This window comes from Pyrus communis, chromosome 4, assembly GCF_041283825.1.
Source record: "Pyrus communis isolate YQ-2024b chromosome 4, ASM4128382v1, whole genome shotgun sequence".
In the NCBI taxonomy this organism is placed as follows: domain Eukaryota; kingdom Viridiplantae; phylum Streptophyta; class Magnoliopsida; order Rosales; family Rosaceae; genus Pyrus; species Pyrus communis.
Window position 1 is genome coordinate 2513035 of NC_142568.1, and position 18527 is coordinate 2531561.

At 35.1% G+C, this 18527-nt stretch overlaps 1 protein-coding gene and 1 long non-coding RNA gene across 6 annotated transcripts; one reads left to right on the top strand and one right to left on the bottom strand.

Annotated features, from left to right (window-relative positions):
* Positions 1-9430: 9430 nt before the first annotated feature.
* Positions 9431-12527, bottom strand: LOC137723569 (uncharacterized). 4 transcript variants are annotated; one of them, XR_015961414.1, is made up of 5 exons: positions 12351-12527; positions 10442-10538; positions 9995-10304; positions 9804-9915; positions 9431-9677 (listed from the first exon to the last, which is right to left on the bottom strand). It is a non-coding gene; the product is annotated as an uncharacterized LOC137723569 (long non-coding RNA). The 4 variants fall into 4 exon arrangements; XR_015961412.1 differs by having other exon boundaries at positions 10430-10538; XR_015961413.1 differs by having other exon boundaries at positions 10430-10543.
* A 133-nt stretch (positions 12528-12660) lies between these two features.
* Positions 12661-18387, top strand: LOC137722655 (Got1/Sft2-like vescicle transport protein family). Of its 2 annotated transcripts, none has more exons than XR_015961411.1 (7): positions 12661-12832; positions 12935-13006; positions 13102-13193; positions 13331-13411; positions 14821-14918; positions 16307-17123; positions 17765-18387. XR_015961411.1 is itself a non-coding variant. In XM_068461706.2 (7 exons), coding segments are annotated over exons 2-7 (375 nt in total). In that variant the 5' UTR covers positions 12661-12832; positions 12935-12978; the 3' UTR covers positions 18009-18387. The 2 variants fall into 2 exon arrangements, 1 of the variants encoding a protein (XP_068317807.2); XM_068461706.2 differs by having other exon boundaries at positions 16307-16381; positions 18008-18387.
* The last annotated feature ends 140 nt before the right edge of the window (positions 18388-18527 follow it).

Genomic DNA, 18527 nt, shown 5'->3' on the forward strand with positions numbered 1-18527 from the left:
TCTACGTTGCCGCTGAATTTTCTCCAGCGACAAATACCATGTTGGGGTACTATCTGATGCTAAATCTTACGCACTGACCTTGTACAAAAAATATTTCATTGCTTATTGTTAATTTGTTCGATGTTCTGTAATGCCTAACAGAGGATCCACACAGCCTAGCAGTGGGTAGAGAAAGCAACAAACATTCCATCACTCAGGGCCATTCTCTACCCACACCAGATGACCATGAGATGAACTTTCTCTATGACAATAGCATATTAGGATGGGCTGTCTTGTGTTGACAAGTCACTTGTGTCTATTGCCTTTCTCATGACTTTTTTTTTTTTTGACAAACTACAACGTTAGTGGAGTTAAATTGTGAATTATTAGGAGAACGAAGAACGATGAGTATCAAACACGCACCAAGTTACATAGGCATAATTGTTTTTTACTAATGCGGTTAAGCTGTCTATTTCCTTTCTTATGACCTGTGTGATTTGCTTCTTCTGACATTTTCTTTTGCCACTAATTAAACTGTCGTGATCGAACTAATCAGAAAACATTAATAATAAAATACAGATATGACATATGCTCGATGGCTGCTCTTATCCACCTCCTAATCCTACAACTCTACAAGCTATGTTCTTGAACATGACTTGTAAATCAACACTTTACATTTAAAATAACACGAATATTAATAACTTAAAACATTTGTTAAATCATCTCCCACCTACTGCAGCAGGACATCTGTGTTATTTTAAACACAAGTAACGGTTACACTCAGTGGCGGAATCAGGAATTTAAAACGATGGGGTCAAAAAATAACTTTAAAAAATCGATCATACTTTCAATTATAATTGTCCATGACGTGTTCTTATATTTTGGAAACATTGTATCACAACATCATTATCAATGGAATCAAATACATATTTCTTAATGTCTACGATCAAACTATCATTGAGATATTGGTCACCATTTTATTAAGATGTGGATTCTTCACAATTTTCATCATTGGAAAAACTCTTTCAAGTGAAGCAATCGTAACAGGTAAAATCAATGTTAATGTCACTAGCAAGTACACCAACGAATATTGTCTATCCCTCTTTGTCTCCACCAACTTTTATGCAAGGCTACTAATTCCTTTCAACCTAGAAAATTCATTATGCAAACGCACGTCAAAAATATAATTCTTAAGTTCATCTTCAAGAAGTGTGAGCTCCATATTAGAAAAATCAGTTGGATAAAATTGAGCAAGATGAACCATCTTTTGGATATAGTGCCTGTGTTGTGGTGGAGGAGTCATGCACAGATGAAACCCAAAAAGCGTGATTGTGCTGTGGTAGAGAAGTAGCGTGTAAGTTCATGTTTCCTTTTTAAAGTGAAAAGGAAAAACGACATAGCTTGGTTAAATGAAAAAAATATTACGTACTTACAAATCATTTTATTTCTTAAGGATAAGTTCATAAAGGTATAACGCCAGGTTATTGGGGATAAAGTTGCAGAACCAGTGTACGTGCTGCTGCTGCTACTGCAGTGTTGCGATGCTGTTATTGGGGACATATTTACAAGCTAATGCAGTGCTGCTATAGGGGTCAAAAATTTTGAAGTAAGTATAAGTTTACAAGGTCATTGGGATCAAGGAATGCCAATGACCCCGTATTGACTCCACCACTGGTTACAGTGGACTATACATATTAACAAATACTACAAACCCTAGCTTTGTGTTACGCACGTTAATGGTATGTTGTAGGTGGCAACTCACGGGCCTTCTATTCCTTTGCATTTTACCCCAAAATTACAATTATTCTTCTCTTTTTCATTTTGGTCGATGAGAATTTTATAACAAAGTCCAAAAGAACAGTACAAAGACACCACCGATGGAGACACCCACTCAATGACTCCAAAGTCTCCATCAATGACAAATGTTGTTATTTCCTCTGGATACTTTGGATCTTTATACAAAGACACAGTCTTTGTACAAAGACTCTAGAAACTTTAGATCTTTTCGCTGGACGTCTCCATAAATGACAACTACTGTTATTTCCTCACCTTATAATAGATCAGTTACTTTTAACACAATAAAATAGGCTAATAATAATAGAGAAAAACATTATATTCGGAATGTCACAAAAGATGGTACTTGGTCAATAATGGCGGCAAATGGATTATACTTTTATCATGCATGAACGTACTACTACGTGATCCACTGATGATTAGGCCACGAAATGCTTTTTACCAAAAGAAAAATGAGGCAGTTGGGAATATTTTTGAACCGAGGTAAGCAAGAGTCGAAATCAAACATTTTCATTAGAGATGTGATATACACACATTTTATTTTACTTCTCATACTTCTTTTTAATTTTCAGCCATTTGATCGGATGAATTGAAAAAGATCAATGAACAGAAATTATCAAGAAGTGTGTAAGAAATCATAATGAAATAAAACTGATTCCTTTATAACTTTTTACAATTGTCCAGAATAGGAATAAAAACCAATTGAGTAATGATATTCTTACCATAATTTTATACCATCTTAGGTGGCAGATGAGTTGAACAAGCTACATAATTTAATTTCAATCTTTTTGTTAATTAAAACACTTAAACAATCTTAGGTAGAAGAAGGAGACTCCTCGTATACTACAATCATCATTTAATTAGCAATCTTTTTATTCATTATTGATTAACATTTTGAAATTAAAATTCTAATTAATTTAGATGATGTGGATGTCCACATCAGATGCCACCTAAGCTGATATACAATTGTGGTACAAAAATATGTGAATGAAAATTTAGATGATTACCTAAATGCCCTTGTACCAAACAATTCTATGATCTTTTATTTTTTTGTCAATAAATTTTAACTATTTACACAATTTTCATTTGATAAATAACCAAAATAATGTTTTTCAAATTTTTGCTTCTGTTTATCTCCTCTTCGTGTTTTGCACGACACAATTGAATTCAACCAAGCTGGTAGAAGAAAAAAAAATGTAAAGAAGAAAAAGAGGGAGCAACCGTCTTGTCCTTTTCTCCAAGCAAAAAGAGTATTTTCGTGATTTAAAAAAATAATATGTGAGGGTAGTTTGAGTACGAAAATTTTCATTCCCATTCCACCTTGCCCGACCTGACCTCTTCCATCGTAATTCAATTCCTTGAATATCAGAAATGTGATTCCTGATTTCGGGTGGTACCCGCAACACTTTTCATTCCTTTTGGGTAAGTAAAAGAAAGATTTATCAGCTACTCAGTACTACGGTTTGGTGGTATTTTTCCTCATTTGAAAGTGAGAGGTCTTAGATTCGAATATTGTGAATGATAAGTTTGATACCAAATTAAGTTGTTCATTGTGTGGTTTAACCGAACTTCCCCTTCTTTAATGTAAAAATATCAATGTACTAAAAAATATCGATGTATTAAAAAAAAAAAAAAAAAGGGAAGGATTTATCAGATATGGGAATAACTTTCATTGTCCACATTCTCATTCTCCTTATGTGTATGGGATCAAGTGAATGAAATATTCCCTGATGATGCAATGATTAGCCAGCAGAGGACATCAGGCAAAATTATAGAAAAATTGTTTCTATGCTGCCCCTCCTTTCTTCTTCTTCCTCCTCAAAAGTTCCAGATCAAGTAATATTAAAAAACTTCATCAAAGTTGAAATCAAAACTTTAACATTGGTATTAAGAGTCTGTTGTACATGAGTGAATTCTAACAAAGTATCAAATATCAACGTTGTAGCGAAAACGAAGAAACAACAAATCTTAAAATAAGAATATAAGAAATTAAAGTGACTTAACGTAAAACCTATAAAAAATTAACATAATTCCAGGCTCAAATATGTTGAAAGCTAAATTTCAAGCCCAATATCTCCTTGGCCCACCTTCCTTCTGTCCCTTTTTTTTTTTTTCGATAGTGAATCAAGCCCAATTGCCTCGATTTCAGAGCCTCGTCGCCATCTCCCTCACCAACCTCTCCTTCCGCGGCTCCATCTCCCCCTTCGTTGACCTCTCCTCAAACTTCCTTACCGGCCCCATCACCTCTGACCTCCACTACCTTGTCAACCTCTCCTCCAACTAGTAATCCGCCCAATTTCGTCGCACCTCATATTGTGCGCCTACCTCAACATCATCGACCTCCACGACAACTCCCTCCTCGGCCCCATCCCCCAGCAATTGGACTCCTCGTCCGCATGTCCTCCTTTGGCGTCTCCAACAACAGAACCGAAGTCAAACTGGATCGAAAAAATCGAACTGAAGTAAAACCGAATTGAAAAAACCAAACAGAACCGAACTGTAATTTCAGTTTGCTTTTAGTTTTGGCAAAAAACCAAATCGATTAAAACCGAACCCACTTCTAGTGAGAGGAAAAAAAGTACCAAAATAATCAAAATATTACCGTGCTTATTTAAGTAAATACAAGCAAAGATGCCCGCGCTTTACCGCAGGTTTTGAAACCGTACCTACAATTTAAAACACCCATCTCCAAATAATTTAGAAACCGATCAAAGCAGTTGAACCCAAATGGTAAAAATAAGTCTTCACTTTGTATGTATGTGTTTGGACCTGATTTTACACCATTGGTCCAAGCGATTGAGGTCGTTGAGTAAGCATGGTTCTTAATCGTTGGATAAGAAAGTTAGGATAATTTGCTATTGTTAAGAGATAATATTATAGTTCTTAATCATAATAATTATCTTTTAATAAATTATCTTAATTTTTTTATACAAAATAAATTATACAGATTCTTGGCCACTTCACGTGGCCTAACATGGACCAGCAAGTCGAAGATAATGGTGAATAGGAAACCTAATAAGGTTAGGTGATGGATGTCAGCTTGGTATCTAGTTGGCTGCATGGGGTCTATGGTTGAATGGACTCACGTACAAAGCCACGTGGAACAATGGGAAAAGATTTTACACGTGGTGGTGATAAGGTGGCAATACAATTTGATCAGAATTATTGGGATACGTGGTTTTCATGTATGCATGGGTAACTTGCAGATGGGATAAATTTGAATTGCAAATTGGATAGGCATCTGCAACATGTGGGGGATACGGATTCTTGAGAAAAGTAAGGTGATTGTTTTGGGAAGTGAACTGTCTTTCCAATTAATTATCTTTCAAATTAATATGTTAAGATAATAATACAAATTGGAGCACGACATTGACACTTTGACTAAGGCGAAGTGATATTATCAAAGAGTTTTTATCACAATATCCGGATGTAGAAGAGTTAGAGTGGAACTGGGAAAATCTATTTCGGCAACGGAGCACTACAAATTCTATAAATATAAGGTTTGAACGCTAAGAAGGGCTCATCCAATTCAACACACAACTGCCCTGCGTAAACCTCTCAAACATCTTGAGATTTTTTATTTTCTTTTTCCGCCAACACACCTTCAGTTTGGATAAACAGCACTGAGCACCTTCAATTTGGATAAACAGCACTGAGCACCTTCAATTTGGATAAACAACACTGCATCGATGCCGACTGGTTATCTATCCAAGTCTTGGTCGAGAAGGATTTTCGAATCCTTATTGGCAAAGGTCATCTCATGAGCCTTCTTGGCAAAGTGAGATGTTACCAGGTTATTATATTCGGCATCCTGAGAGCCAAATTTGATATTGAAGGCCGAGACGTGTTCCTTCCTCAGCCACAGTTGCAAGATCAAGAAGTCAATAACGCGCTCAATGCAACATCAACAAATTTTACTCCTCGGCCGACGAGTTGGCACGCCCCGCATCAACCGAATGACGTAGTTAGCTCATTAGTTACTTGGCATGCGCGCCACAAAGGCTTTGTAATTTTTAGGGTCAATAGTATGTTCTATTGAATTTACATTAAGAGATTATGTACAACTAAAATGACAGTTTTCTAAGTACAAATCATAGAGTAAATTGTTCCATCATCAATTTGCACCTGATTATACTAACTTTATATTAACAACCTATGTACAACAAAAATGATTCGCATGCTTTACTTCTCAAGACTTAATCTCTTACTTCACTGTTCTCGGGGCTCATCACATTCTTCTCTTGTCCTGCATTCGAAAACACTTTGAAACTTCCTTTTAAAACCGTAAAGACACAAATTTGATCAATTAAATACAAATATATTGAAACATTGAGAAGTAGAAACAATATTGAGACGTAAAGAGTTTATGGAAAGATCAAACAGTGAACAAATCATGATTTTTTTTATTATTTAGAAAACATACTAACAAATAACTAAATGAGTATCGACTAAAGCCCTTAAACCATTGTGGTAGAAATAAAGAGAAATACTTTAGAATAAAGTTGAGATAATTACGTAATGAAATAACTGATTGAATTGGAAGCCATTAAATCCAAAATCTAGCCTCTTCTTCAACACCATATCTCAAGCATATATGGCAATTTACAGTCATCAAACACAGAAAAGAGTTGATCAGCAATTAGCGGGTGGACAGTCCTTGGTTTAACTAAAGACTTGAAGACGCTTACCTTGATTGAAATATTTTCCTTGTGCTTTTTCAAGATGTCTTGAAGCACCCGGGTCCAAAGTCTCCAAACTCAAACACCATAAAACACATCATTGAAAAAATCACAACTGAAAAATGGATTATACTTTTATCATGCATGGATGCACTACTACGTGAGCCACTGATGATTAGACCACGAAATGCTTTTTACCAAAAGAAAAATGAGGCAGCATTCGGTTGGGAATATTTTTGAATCGAGGTAAGCAAGAATCGAAATCAAATATTTTTATTAGAGATGTGATATCCACACATCCCATTTTACTTCTCACATTCCTTTTTAATTTTTGATCGTCTGATCAAATGAATTGAAGAAGATCAACAGACAAAAATTATCAAGGGTGTGTGAGAAATAAAATAGGATGTGGGGATAGCAGACCCTTTTTATTAAACTATTTACTAACTGTTAGGAATCAAAATGAAATAAAACTGATTCCTTTATAACTTTTTACAATTGTCCAGAATAGGAATCAAAACCAATTGAGTAATGTTATTCTTACCATAATTTTATACCATATTTTTTTACTATCTTAGGTGGCAAATGAGTTGGACAAGCTACATCATTTATTTTCAATCTTTTTGTTAATTAAAACACTTAAACAATCTTAGGTGGAAGAAGAAGACTTCTCGTATACAACAATTATCATTTAATTAACAATCTTTTTATTCATTATTGATTAACATTTTGAAATTAAATGTTAATTATTTAGATGATGTGACTGTCCACATCAGATGTCATTTAAAGTGGTATACAATTGTGGTACAAAAATATGTGAATGAAAATTTATATGATTACCTAAATGCCCTTGTGCCAAACAATTCTATAATCTTTTTTTTTTTTGTCAATAAATTTTAACTATTTACACAATTTTCATTTGATAAATAGCCAAAATAATGTTTTTCAAATTTTTGCTTCTGTTTATCTCCTCTACGTGTTTTGCACGACACAATTGAATTCAACCAAGCTGGTTGAAGAAAAAAAAAAAGTAAAGAAGAAAAAGAGGGAGCAACTGTCATGTCCTTTTCTCCAAGCAGAAAGGGTATTCTCGTGATTCAAAAAATATGTGAGGGTAGTTTGAGTACGAAAATTTTCATTCCCATTCCACCTTGCCCGACCTGACCTCTCCCATCGTAATCCAATTCCTTGAATATCAGAGAAATGTGATTCCTGATTTCGGAGGGTACCCGCAAGGGCCGCAACACTTTTCATTCCTTTTGGGTAAGTAAACGAAATATTTATCAGCCACTCAGTATTACGGTCTAATAGTATTCTTTTTTACTTGAAAATGAGAGGTCTTAAATTTGAATATTGTGGATGACAAATTCGATACCAAATTAAGTTGTTCATTGTGTGGCTTAACCGAACTCTCCATCCCTTAGTGTAAAAATATCGATATACTAAAAAAAAATGATTTATTATGGGAATAACTTTTCATAGCCTTAGATGAATGAGTTTTTCTCTCTTTTGGTTATGCAGGTTGAATAGGTTAAGGAATATGTTAATTTTAGGCTTAAATCTTAATGGAGTTCACCACGAGGGTTTAAATCTCAATTTTTTCACAACGATACTCTCTCATCACGGGAACTATTAATCCAATTTAACCTACAATATCTCCTCTTTTTTTCATAGTGCATCAAGCCCAATTGCCTCGATTTCAGAGCCTCCTCGCCATCTCCCTCACCAACCTCTCCTTTCGCGGCTCCATCTCCCCCTTCATCTCCTCAAACTTCCTTACCGGCCCCATCACCTCTGACCTCCACTACCTTGTCAACCTCACCGTCCTCAACCTCTCCTATCCGCCCAATTTCGTCGCACCTCATATTGTGCGCCTACCTCGACATCATTGACCTCCACGACAACTCCCTCATCGGCCCCATCCCCCAGTAATTGGGCCTCCTCGTCCGCATGTCCACCTTTGGCGTCTCCAACAACAGAACCGAAGTCAAACTGGATCGAAAAAATCGAACTGAAGTAAAACCGAATTGAAAAAACCAAACAAAACCGAACTGTAATTTCAGTTTGCTTTTAGTTTTGTTAAAAAACCAAATCGATTGAAACTGAACCCACTTCTAGTGGGAGGAAAAAAAGTATCAAAAAATTATTGTGCTTATTTAAGTAAATACAAGCAAAGATGCCCACGCTTTGCTGCAGGTTTTGAAATTGTACCCATAATTTAAAACACTCATCTCCAAATAATTTAGAAACCGATCAAAGCAGTTGAACTTAAATGGTAGAAATAAGTCTTCACTTTGTTTGTATGTTTTATTGAATTTACCTTAAGAGACTATGTACAACTAAAATGACAGTTGTCTAAGTACAAATCAAATAGTAAATAAATCGATCCCATCATCAATTTGCACATGATTATACTAACTTCATATTAACAACCTATGTACAATAAAAATTATTCACCTGATTATACTAACTTTATATTAACAACCTATGTACAATCAAATAGTAAATAAATCGATCCCATCATCAATTTGCACCTGATTATACTAACTTTATATTAACAACCCGTTTCACCCGTTAACCTCTCTTTTTTTTTTTTTTTTTTTTTTTTTTTTTTTTTTTTTTGTTCCACACACATTTCATCCAAATCAATTACACCCGTTCTTAGCATCCTAGTGCTTGTGCTAGCCACCTCCTTCCTTCATCTGGTTTCTGTGCATATGCAAGTCATGGAGTGATTTGATGAACACCTGAAGCTTTATTATGATGCACAAGAATACAAGATTGGGAATGTCACAAAACATGTTTATGCCTGTCATGTCTACTTTACCTCAAGAACTAAATGAAACAACTACAACCATGACCCATGGTTGCAACAAGCATTGCTGATCAATAAACCAAGGGGTTGCCGCATATAAACTTCATCACTCAAAGAACCATGTAGAAACACATTTTGAACATCAAGTTGATTAATAGGCCAATTAAAATGGAAAACAACTGATTAAATTAAAACACAGATCAATTACATGTGTCTCCAAATCTTAACATAGATCAAGAAATTGTTGAAGTAAAACACAGTAATTCTCTTTTCCAACTCTCAATCAATGTCTCACTACAGAGTCTACAGTGGCTCTATTTTTCTTGCATTGCATTGCATTCTCTGCTACTTTTTTGCCAACCTTCTTCTTGCATTGCATCCTCTGCTTCTTTTTTGCCCTTAACATTCACCTTAAGTGAAATTTCCATTAGTAAGAAGCTTGTCACAATAAAAGTAAGCATTAATCTTGCACAATCCATCCTAATCATTAAACATCACAGAAAAATATCCTTAAAAGAACAAGTTAAAATACATACCATGCTTAATCAAGACTAATACTATTGGAGCATTGTCCCGAGTTTTGGTTAAGGCTCATGTCAAAAATTTCTTCAGTGAGTTCTTCCAAGTCAGCACCCTCTTTCTCTAAAGCTAAACATAAAAGGAAAAAATTGAAAACAATTATAACCGATTATGTGAGGAAAAAAGTACAAAGTAATATAAAATTTACCTTCTTTGCCAAAAAACCAATCTCTAGTACATAGAAAGGCTTGAACGGTTTCAGGCAACAAAGAACTTCGATATTGATCAAGCACCCTACCACTAATACTAAATGCTGATTTCGAGGCAACAGTTGAGATAGGAATTGTTAAGACATCAGAAGCCATACGAGAAAGTATGGGATAACGAAATTGCTCCAGTTTCCACCATGAAAGAATATCCAACTCTTGTTTTCTATCGAGTCTCTTTTCTTCAAGATATAGATGTAATTCAGTTTTTTCAACTGAACTTTACCCATCTTGGTAAATATTATCAAATTCCTACATATAAAAATAAAATAGAAATAAAGGCATCAATGTACATGCATATAAAAAGTATAAAAAGAGGAATAACTTAGATTTTTCAAACAAAGTCCAAACACGGGATCTCTTTTGATGTATTTTACCTACTCGTATACCTTTAGCCTTTCTCTTTGAAGGACTTGGTGCACTTGTTGTACCTTGCGTATCACTTAGATTGATTGTAGCCTCAGTGTTCTCCTCATCAATATCCATCTGCACTAACCATAAACGAATAAACTGTGTGAATACCAACAACACAATGTTCAAAATTACTTCTCTCAAATTAGCATATGACTACTAACAAGCTGAGATGCAATTTGAGAGCAGAAAAGAAAACACTAACTAACGAATTTCCAAACAAAGCAAAGAAATCAAAATTTTGTAATCAAAACTAACTAACGAATCATATCGAGACATCTTTGTTTGGTGTGCGGCAATGCTCTAACCCACTATGGGTTTTAAATTATTCTATCTAGTTACAATGATGGGGTTTCACTGCCAGTTGACGACAGATAGAAAAACCAAATTTAATAAAAAGGTTCATCCAAGAACAGAAAATGTGAAAAAAAATAAGGGGAAAAAAGGAGAACCCCAAACTATATACCTGAAACAGAGCCACAATGAAAAGAACAGCACAAGAGCAACCAAAAATGTGTAACCATCTTTCTAATAAAACAAACTCCAATTGTTTAACCATCTTCAATGAAAGGCCAACTTTAATTTTTCATTCCTCCAATTAAACCGCTAAACTCACATAACCTGGGTTTTAAACCAACCTAAGCACATAATGAAACCATTATGCAAAAACAGCTTATATATGCAATACCTACTTGCACATTATTATGAATGTCCGTTGCGTGGTTTAGTTCAAATCCTCTAGCCTCATACACAACCCATAAGAGCCATTCGGAAACCAAACATCTCCCCCCCCCCCCCCCCCCACCCGGCGGGGGCTTTTGCAATTTAGCTCACAAACCCAATTGAATCAAAACAAATTCAATTAGGAAACAGAAAGTTAAGAAAAGCCTTAATTAACTGAGTATACCAAAGAATCAAATTAAACACAAATTCTTAAAGCTTGGCATCCCAATAATCAAATAAGGAAAAACAACAGTGTGTGAGTGCATGTGCTGCATAAGTGTGTAAGCGTATATTGTATTGCTGAGTAAAAACAACAAAATCTTCCAAGTGATAAAAAAGTTCAATGTAATAGAGGAAAACAATAAACATCTAACCCAAACCCCAGAGTCTCAAGTCTAGGTAATTCACTACAGTGTCTCAAGTCTCAATCAAATTAATTACTAAGCAGTAAGCACCTATGAATATAAGAAGCACCTAAAAGGGAAACATTTCAAAGGCCAGGAGAAAAATAGAAGGAAATATGTAAGTATGAGTAGCAGAGCAGGATGCCTACATAGGGAGGATATAGAAACTTACTGAGCACTGAGCAGTAACTTATGTTGTTCGTATCAATTTCAGAAAAACCAAACAACAACAACCCAATTCCAATCCAAAAACCAACCAAAACAAAGCAAACTCAATACTTTTAACTTCATGAGCCTCGGAATCGCAAAACATGAGCCTTAATGAATTACACACCTCGGCATTAATGAATCGCAAAACATTTCTTCTTTCGTCATCCAAATTACACACCTCGGCATTAACGAATCGCAAACTCAATACTTTTAACTTCATGAGCCTTAACGAATCGCAAAACATTTCTTCTTTCGTCATCCATTACTTTTAATCGATGTGAAGAAATAGGTAAATTAACAGCTCCAAATTACCCAAAAATGGAAATTTTAATCAGAAAATATACAAATGAACAAATTTTACACAAAACTCATGAACAAAAAGCAAAACCCATTATCCAAAACACAACCAAAAAATTAAAAAAAAAAAACAAAAGAAAAAAAAGAAAACCAAAGGTGGAAGGGAAGGAGCACAACCCATGTTCAAATTTCAGTATGTATATTGTTACGTATGAAAGAAGAGGTGGAATTGTGGAAGGGAATTGGAGCTTACCAGAGAGATATAGTGGTGGAGTCGGAAGAGAAGGAGCACAGCGATGGCCGATGAGCGATCTCTCAGTCTCAGAGAGCAAAACTGTGCGACAATGCGAGAGAGATGTGAGAAACCTGAGCCCTGAGGGTTTTCTATTAAGACTGTTGAAATTACACAAAAGTCTTCAATAAGGGGCCGTTAACGGGTTTTGCGGGATCATCTAAAATGATCCGTTATTTAATGGATGATTAACGGATTGATCCGTTAACTACTTGACCCGTTTATCACCTATCCGAATACTATCCGAATACTAATTTTAACAGGTCGGGTTAATGGGTCCGATGAAAAATGCTAGGTCTACCTCCGAATCTGCACAATACCTGTAGACTCCGGCAATGAAGCCATAACCTTCACAAGCTTTCCTCCGGTCAGGAAACAGAAGAAAAGGATAAAACTTGGAGCTATCCTCCTCTCCAAATCACCGTTGTTCATACCCAACATAGGTCTTCTCTCTCTCTCTCTCTCTCTTCAAAGTTCCTTCATTTGGGTTTCTGTTGATGTCGTAATTTCATTGGGTTCTTGTATTCTTAACATACACATTGCAGTTTGTGGTTTTCGATTGAACCCATCAATTAGAAGTTGCCCAGAGATGGCTTATGAATTGAGTGAACAGAAAAGTAAGAATTGTTTTTGTTTTGGATTTTCGAATTTCGGATCAAAGAAAATGATCTGGGTGGCTCACAACCTTAAGAGTTTTGCTTGAACTTTGCAGAGGTTGGGTTGGGTCTCCTTGGCTTTGGCATCCTTTTCACATTTCTGGGTGTGATGCTTTTCTTCGACAGAGGCTTGCTTGCTCTAGGGAATGTAAGGGGTTTCCATAATTTCCAATCCTTCTTTTAGGCATATATATATGTATATGTGTATCTTCATATATGTGTGTGGAATTAGGCTAGTGTTTTATTTTCTTGTATTTTGTTGTATGATTGTATCTCCCTTTTCAGATATTTTGGTTGACTGGGGTGGCCCTTTTACTTGGTTGGCGTTCTACATGGAATCTCTTCACTAGCAAAGCAAACTTAAAGGTATGAGAAATTAGCAGCTTTCACTTTATCATTTATTAGGATGCTCATTTTTTATTTTCGTTTCTTTTCATAAATGATTTGGTTTTGGTAGCGTGGTTATGTTAGAGTAGCGGTATCAGTGACGGATCCATTGTTGTTCTTTAATGAGTGAAGTTTTAGTACTGAGTAAATTTTTGGGCTATTTTGCAGTAGGTACTCATAAACAGAACTCTATCAGCATTTGTTTTTCGCATTTAACTGGCATTCTACAATTCAGTGAAGATTAGACCAACAAAATTATTTGTTAGTGTGAATAACTTAAACTCTAAACCCATATACCCTAAACGCTAGTAAAATAAACCCGAAATATAACTGATTAAGAATTCCATGATTTTTACAAATTAGTTTCCTTTTTATTTTGTTTTTGGAATCCATTATGGGATTAGGGCTTCCTATCCCTAGTGTCCCAAACCCTAAGCCCTAAACCCCACTAAACCCTACTCTGAGACACCAGCAACCAAAGGGGGTATTTTAGAGCACGAATGTGCACTCACGGAAAGGTATCTAATTAAAGGCAACTTGTAATAGCATTTACTATGAAACCCTAGTATACAAGCCATAGACATCCCTAAAACATTCAGAACATCAACTAAAGTGTTGGAAGTTTGTAACCAAGTAGAAATTGTGTAAAATATTAAGTATAAAATCCTGATGCAATTTTCATCAGCTGAAACGTGAAACTAACGGGATAACTCTCTGGTAATTGAAACAAAACAAGGATTTTATTAAACAATAGTAGGGCTAATTGGCAGCTCCCCTAATAGTGGATCAGTTTGCCATTCTAGTTCTGTCAGAAATCAAAACTTTCAAGTAGTGTAAAACATCATTGAGTACCTCGACTGGTCAACTAGGTGTCGTGACCAGTTAACATTCTACAGAAACACACTTTTTTGTTATTTTGATTCAATAACATGTTTTCTGATGCTTTAAATCAAACAACCTAAAAATATATTCTGAAATATACAAGCAACAACCAACGACCTAAAATGCATTAATATGAGGTTTCTAAGTTCAGTTTTTAAATGAGGATTTAGAACTTTATACCTTTGACTTACTCAAGCATGCATTTTAAACTGTAGTGTTTTTTTTTTTTTTTATTTCTTGAGATACCATCTTCACTCATTGTTGGTCAGATCTCTGTTCCATATGTGATTGTCCTTAACATAGCCATTAGTTGTTTGGGGGAATAGAGTAGTGAGTCTAGTGACAATCTGATTTGTTGTCCCTTAATTTATTTGCAAAATTAAGCATTGATGAGCTTTGAATACTAACTGATTATGCATTTTTTAATGAGGAAGAACTGGACATTGTGTTGAACAAATATAACTTATCTATTATGAGTTAGATCTAATGTTGATTTTTTCCTGCAGGGCTCTGTATCTTTTTTTCTTGGTCTCTTTTTCCTTTTCGTTCGGTGGCCAATAGTTGGTATAATCTTGGAAATATATGGCTGCCTTAATTTGTTCAGGTTAGTTTCTGCTCTTAACATTGTGCTCTGCTCTGAATAATATCTCAGTCTGTAGTATATCTAGACTGTCGTGGGTTTTGATGGAATTAACAAAACTCTCTAGTTACCTAGAGTTCGTGAAATCATCACGGGCCTGTTAGGATTTGTATTAAGAGATATAGTTTTAGTTTACCGGTGGAGGTACAAAATACAAACTTAAAATGCTTGATATACAAGCCAGCATCTTGATTTCACAGTTATTGTTCTTGGGATTCTGTTCAAGTTTTTCATGGGCTGTAGAATAATCACCTGCAGTCTGCAAGGATTTTTTGGAATGAAGAATTGAAAAAATATTATTACAACTTATTGTTTAGCTATTACAGTGTACATATATAAATACTGTTTGACAGAAGAACTGATTGTATTTAATTCATATTCAGTGAGAATCTTGTTTCTGGCTCAAACTAACTTGCTTAAATATGAACATGCCATGGCGGAGTTGTTGTTTGGAGATAAGTTGTCTTTGTTTTATTCATACAAGTAGCTAGGAGATCTTTATTGAACAACTTTGGAATCACAATAACTTATTTATACAAACTGAATAGTAAGTTGTTGACAGAGGTGTTAAGATTATGTTATAGTTTTTCCTAAGCTTCTTGGTTTGCACTGATAGTTGATGGTCCTGCACACATGTTCAGTTTGTAGCTCTTATGTTTAGAAGCTTTCAACCGATGGCAGAGTCAACAAATTTATAATGTATTTGTCTAATGGAACTGGGTTTTAAGTGATTGTTATCCCCCTATATCTTGTTCATTGTGGAGTATGTAAGGAAGATTTTGCAATGGAAATCAAATCATCATTGTGTGTTATGCCGTTTGGGAAAAAGGGTACAGCCAATTGGAATATAGAGTTTGAAGACATTTTAGTTGATGGATGGTATATTTCTTTTGAAAGCTATGTTCTTGTTAGTTTTCTCAATTGGTATATTATTTTTATTTTAATAACAATTGTTATATTTGCATGTTTGTATTATGTGTTTTTTGAATGTTATGTATTCATGGATACTAATTATCCCGTGATTACTAGTTTTTCTTACATGGAATTGACCCTTATGAATTTATTTTATGTTTTATTAATTGTATAAACCCTAAATCTTCCTCAAGAGTCCCTATAATCCATGCAAGAAGTTTGTTGAACTTTTTCATACTCAATATATAACTGTGTAGACGTGTCTCACTCAACTTCATGGAATCTGCAAGTCGTTAAACTGTCGTGAAGTTGGCCAGAGTCAACCTACTTAATTAATGAACTCTGCAAGTATATACACTATACAGAAAATTGAATCAACTGCATCCTCTTATATTTGATATTTAATTTTGTTGTGTTGACTTTTTCTTGTTTTCTTGCAGTCGTTTTTGGCCATCTGTGAAGGCGTTCCTCTATGAAGTTCCCATGTTGGGATGGATCGTAAGGTTTCTATTCTGGTGAGTTAAACTCGTCTTGTTTTATTGTTCAAGATGTTTAATGCTCCAAACTGTTTTATTTGAAATGGTTGTTCTGACATTGCACCATAGTTCAATTGTTACCCTGTAAAAGAATTGTTTGTAGCTTCACTTGGTGACAGCTGAGACTCGCAAATACTTCCTTCTCTCTCTCCCACTCACTACACATGAAAAATGAAAATCTTTGTGTGTCTACTTGTTCTTGCGGAAAATATTTTCTGACAAAAGTTATTTCAGAATTGTTATGGACCAGCAGGTAAGTAAATTTATGTTGGTCACGTACTCACGATTCCTAATAGTGAATACATTGTAAGACTAAGGATTTTAGGGGTGAGGTGCTTGTAAAGTTAAAAGTTTGGACCAGGAACCTCTACCCGCTCGAAACTATACCAAACTATACACTGACTATTCAGTCTATTCTCAGTGAGTCACATGTACTCTTTCTGATGAAAGAAATATGGCAGACATGATTGTTAAAATGAAATCTCGCTGCAAAAGTTTTGGATGGACGATTCAAGATAAGGAGTAGTCTGGTATAGATGCAGATGGGTAGAGGATCTATGTCCTAAAAGTTTAGGACTTGTCTAATAAAATATACATACATACATATGTATAGGGATAGGATCAAGGGACAAACATTTTGACTAATATTTTTACACTTTTTTAAAACCCTTAGATTACATAACATCCAAGAGTCCTTATTGATTCATTAAATGACATAGATGTTTATGTGGATTTTAACTAATACTAAAGATAAAAATAAAACTGAAATAGCTTAAAATCTAGAAAGAAATTAAAAACAAAATTAAAGGGCCGGAAGAACACTATAAGCATAAGAAAGGAGTAGAACTCCATTGATCCGTAATCTAGATCTCCCTCTTTGCCGTGAGGTCTGCAACTTCTGGTAGCTCAATGCTGTCACCGTTTTCGTCCTCCTCTCTGCCAGCGGGGAGAGGGCTTGCTATTGCTAATATGGGGTTTTGGTGCTTGAATTTATATGGGTTCTTGTTGCAGCCTGTCTATCTGCCTAGGGCTTTCAAGAAATTAATGTCAAAGAAAAATAAATGAATAAAAGATCTTCATAGGACTTCATCATCATCCTTCAAGATGGGGTCACTGATTTGTGATTGGGGTCACTGATTTCTGCTTCTATTTTCTTTTCTTTTTCCTTTTCGATTATTGATATTTAATTGTATACCTCATCGACAAAGAAGGCGATGGAGGTTACGAATCAATGGAGTTCTACTCCTTTCTTGTTTGCAGGCTTATAGGGTTTCTTTCGTCTAATTTTATTTTCAATTTTCTTTTAGATTTTTTTTTTTCAGTTTTATTTTTATCTTTAACATTAGATAAAATCCACATAAGCATCCATATCTTTTAATGAATAAATAAGAACCCTTGGATGTTATGTAATCTAAGTGCGTAAAAAACGTGTATAAGTATTTGTCAAAATGTCTGTCCCTTGATCATATCCCATATATTATATATCGATATATATATGTATGGTTGAAGATTGAAAGCCTTGTATGATCAGGCAGAGAATCCAATCCGAAAAGTTTGTGGATGGGAATTGCCATGAACTTAATATCATCTTCTAATGTGTTGCAGATTCTTGATCAACTTCAGGGCAGTGATGCTTGACGTCTACTTGTATAACGGCTCGTGTCTCATAGGGTTTCCTGATTCTTCAGAAGCCGAACGAGGTCTAAGCAATTGGCTTCTCGTGGGTTTGAGATTCCATCATCAGATGAGAGAAAAAGAAGAAAAGAGACTAGTAGTACTAGGTTGCATATCATCCATCACACTTAAAATGTTGTGTAACAAAATGAGTTTTTAAATGCATATGAATTCAGATTCTGTTGGTAATAGTTGTAAATGAGAGATAAGGATGTGCGATGGATTATTTGATGTCTTTACCAAAAACAAAAAACGAAAATGTTAGCGCAGAGATGGATATAGATGAGCAATTTTTAAGTGTATTTAGATTACCATCACGTGTCGTTACTATTTTACATGTCCTAATACGAGTGGATGACATGGTTTGTATGTGTCCCACTTCTAGTAACGCTACGCGGCGGTGTTCCAACTTCCGAGTTCACTACTCTCGATAGAGAGATGGTATGTGTAG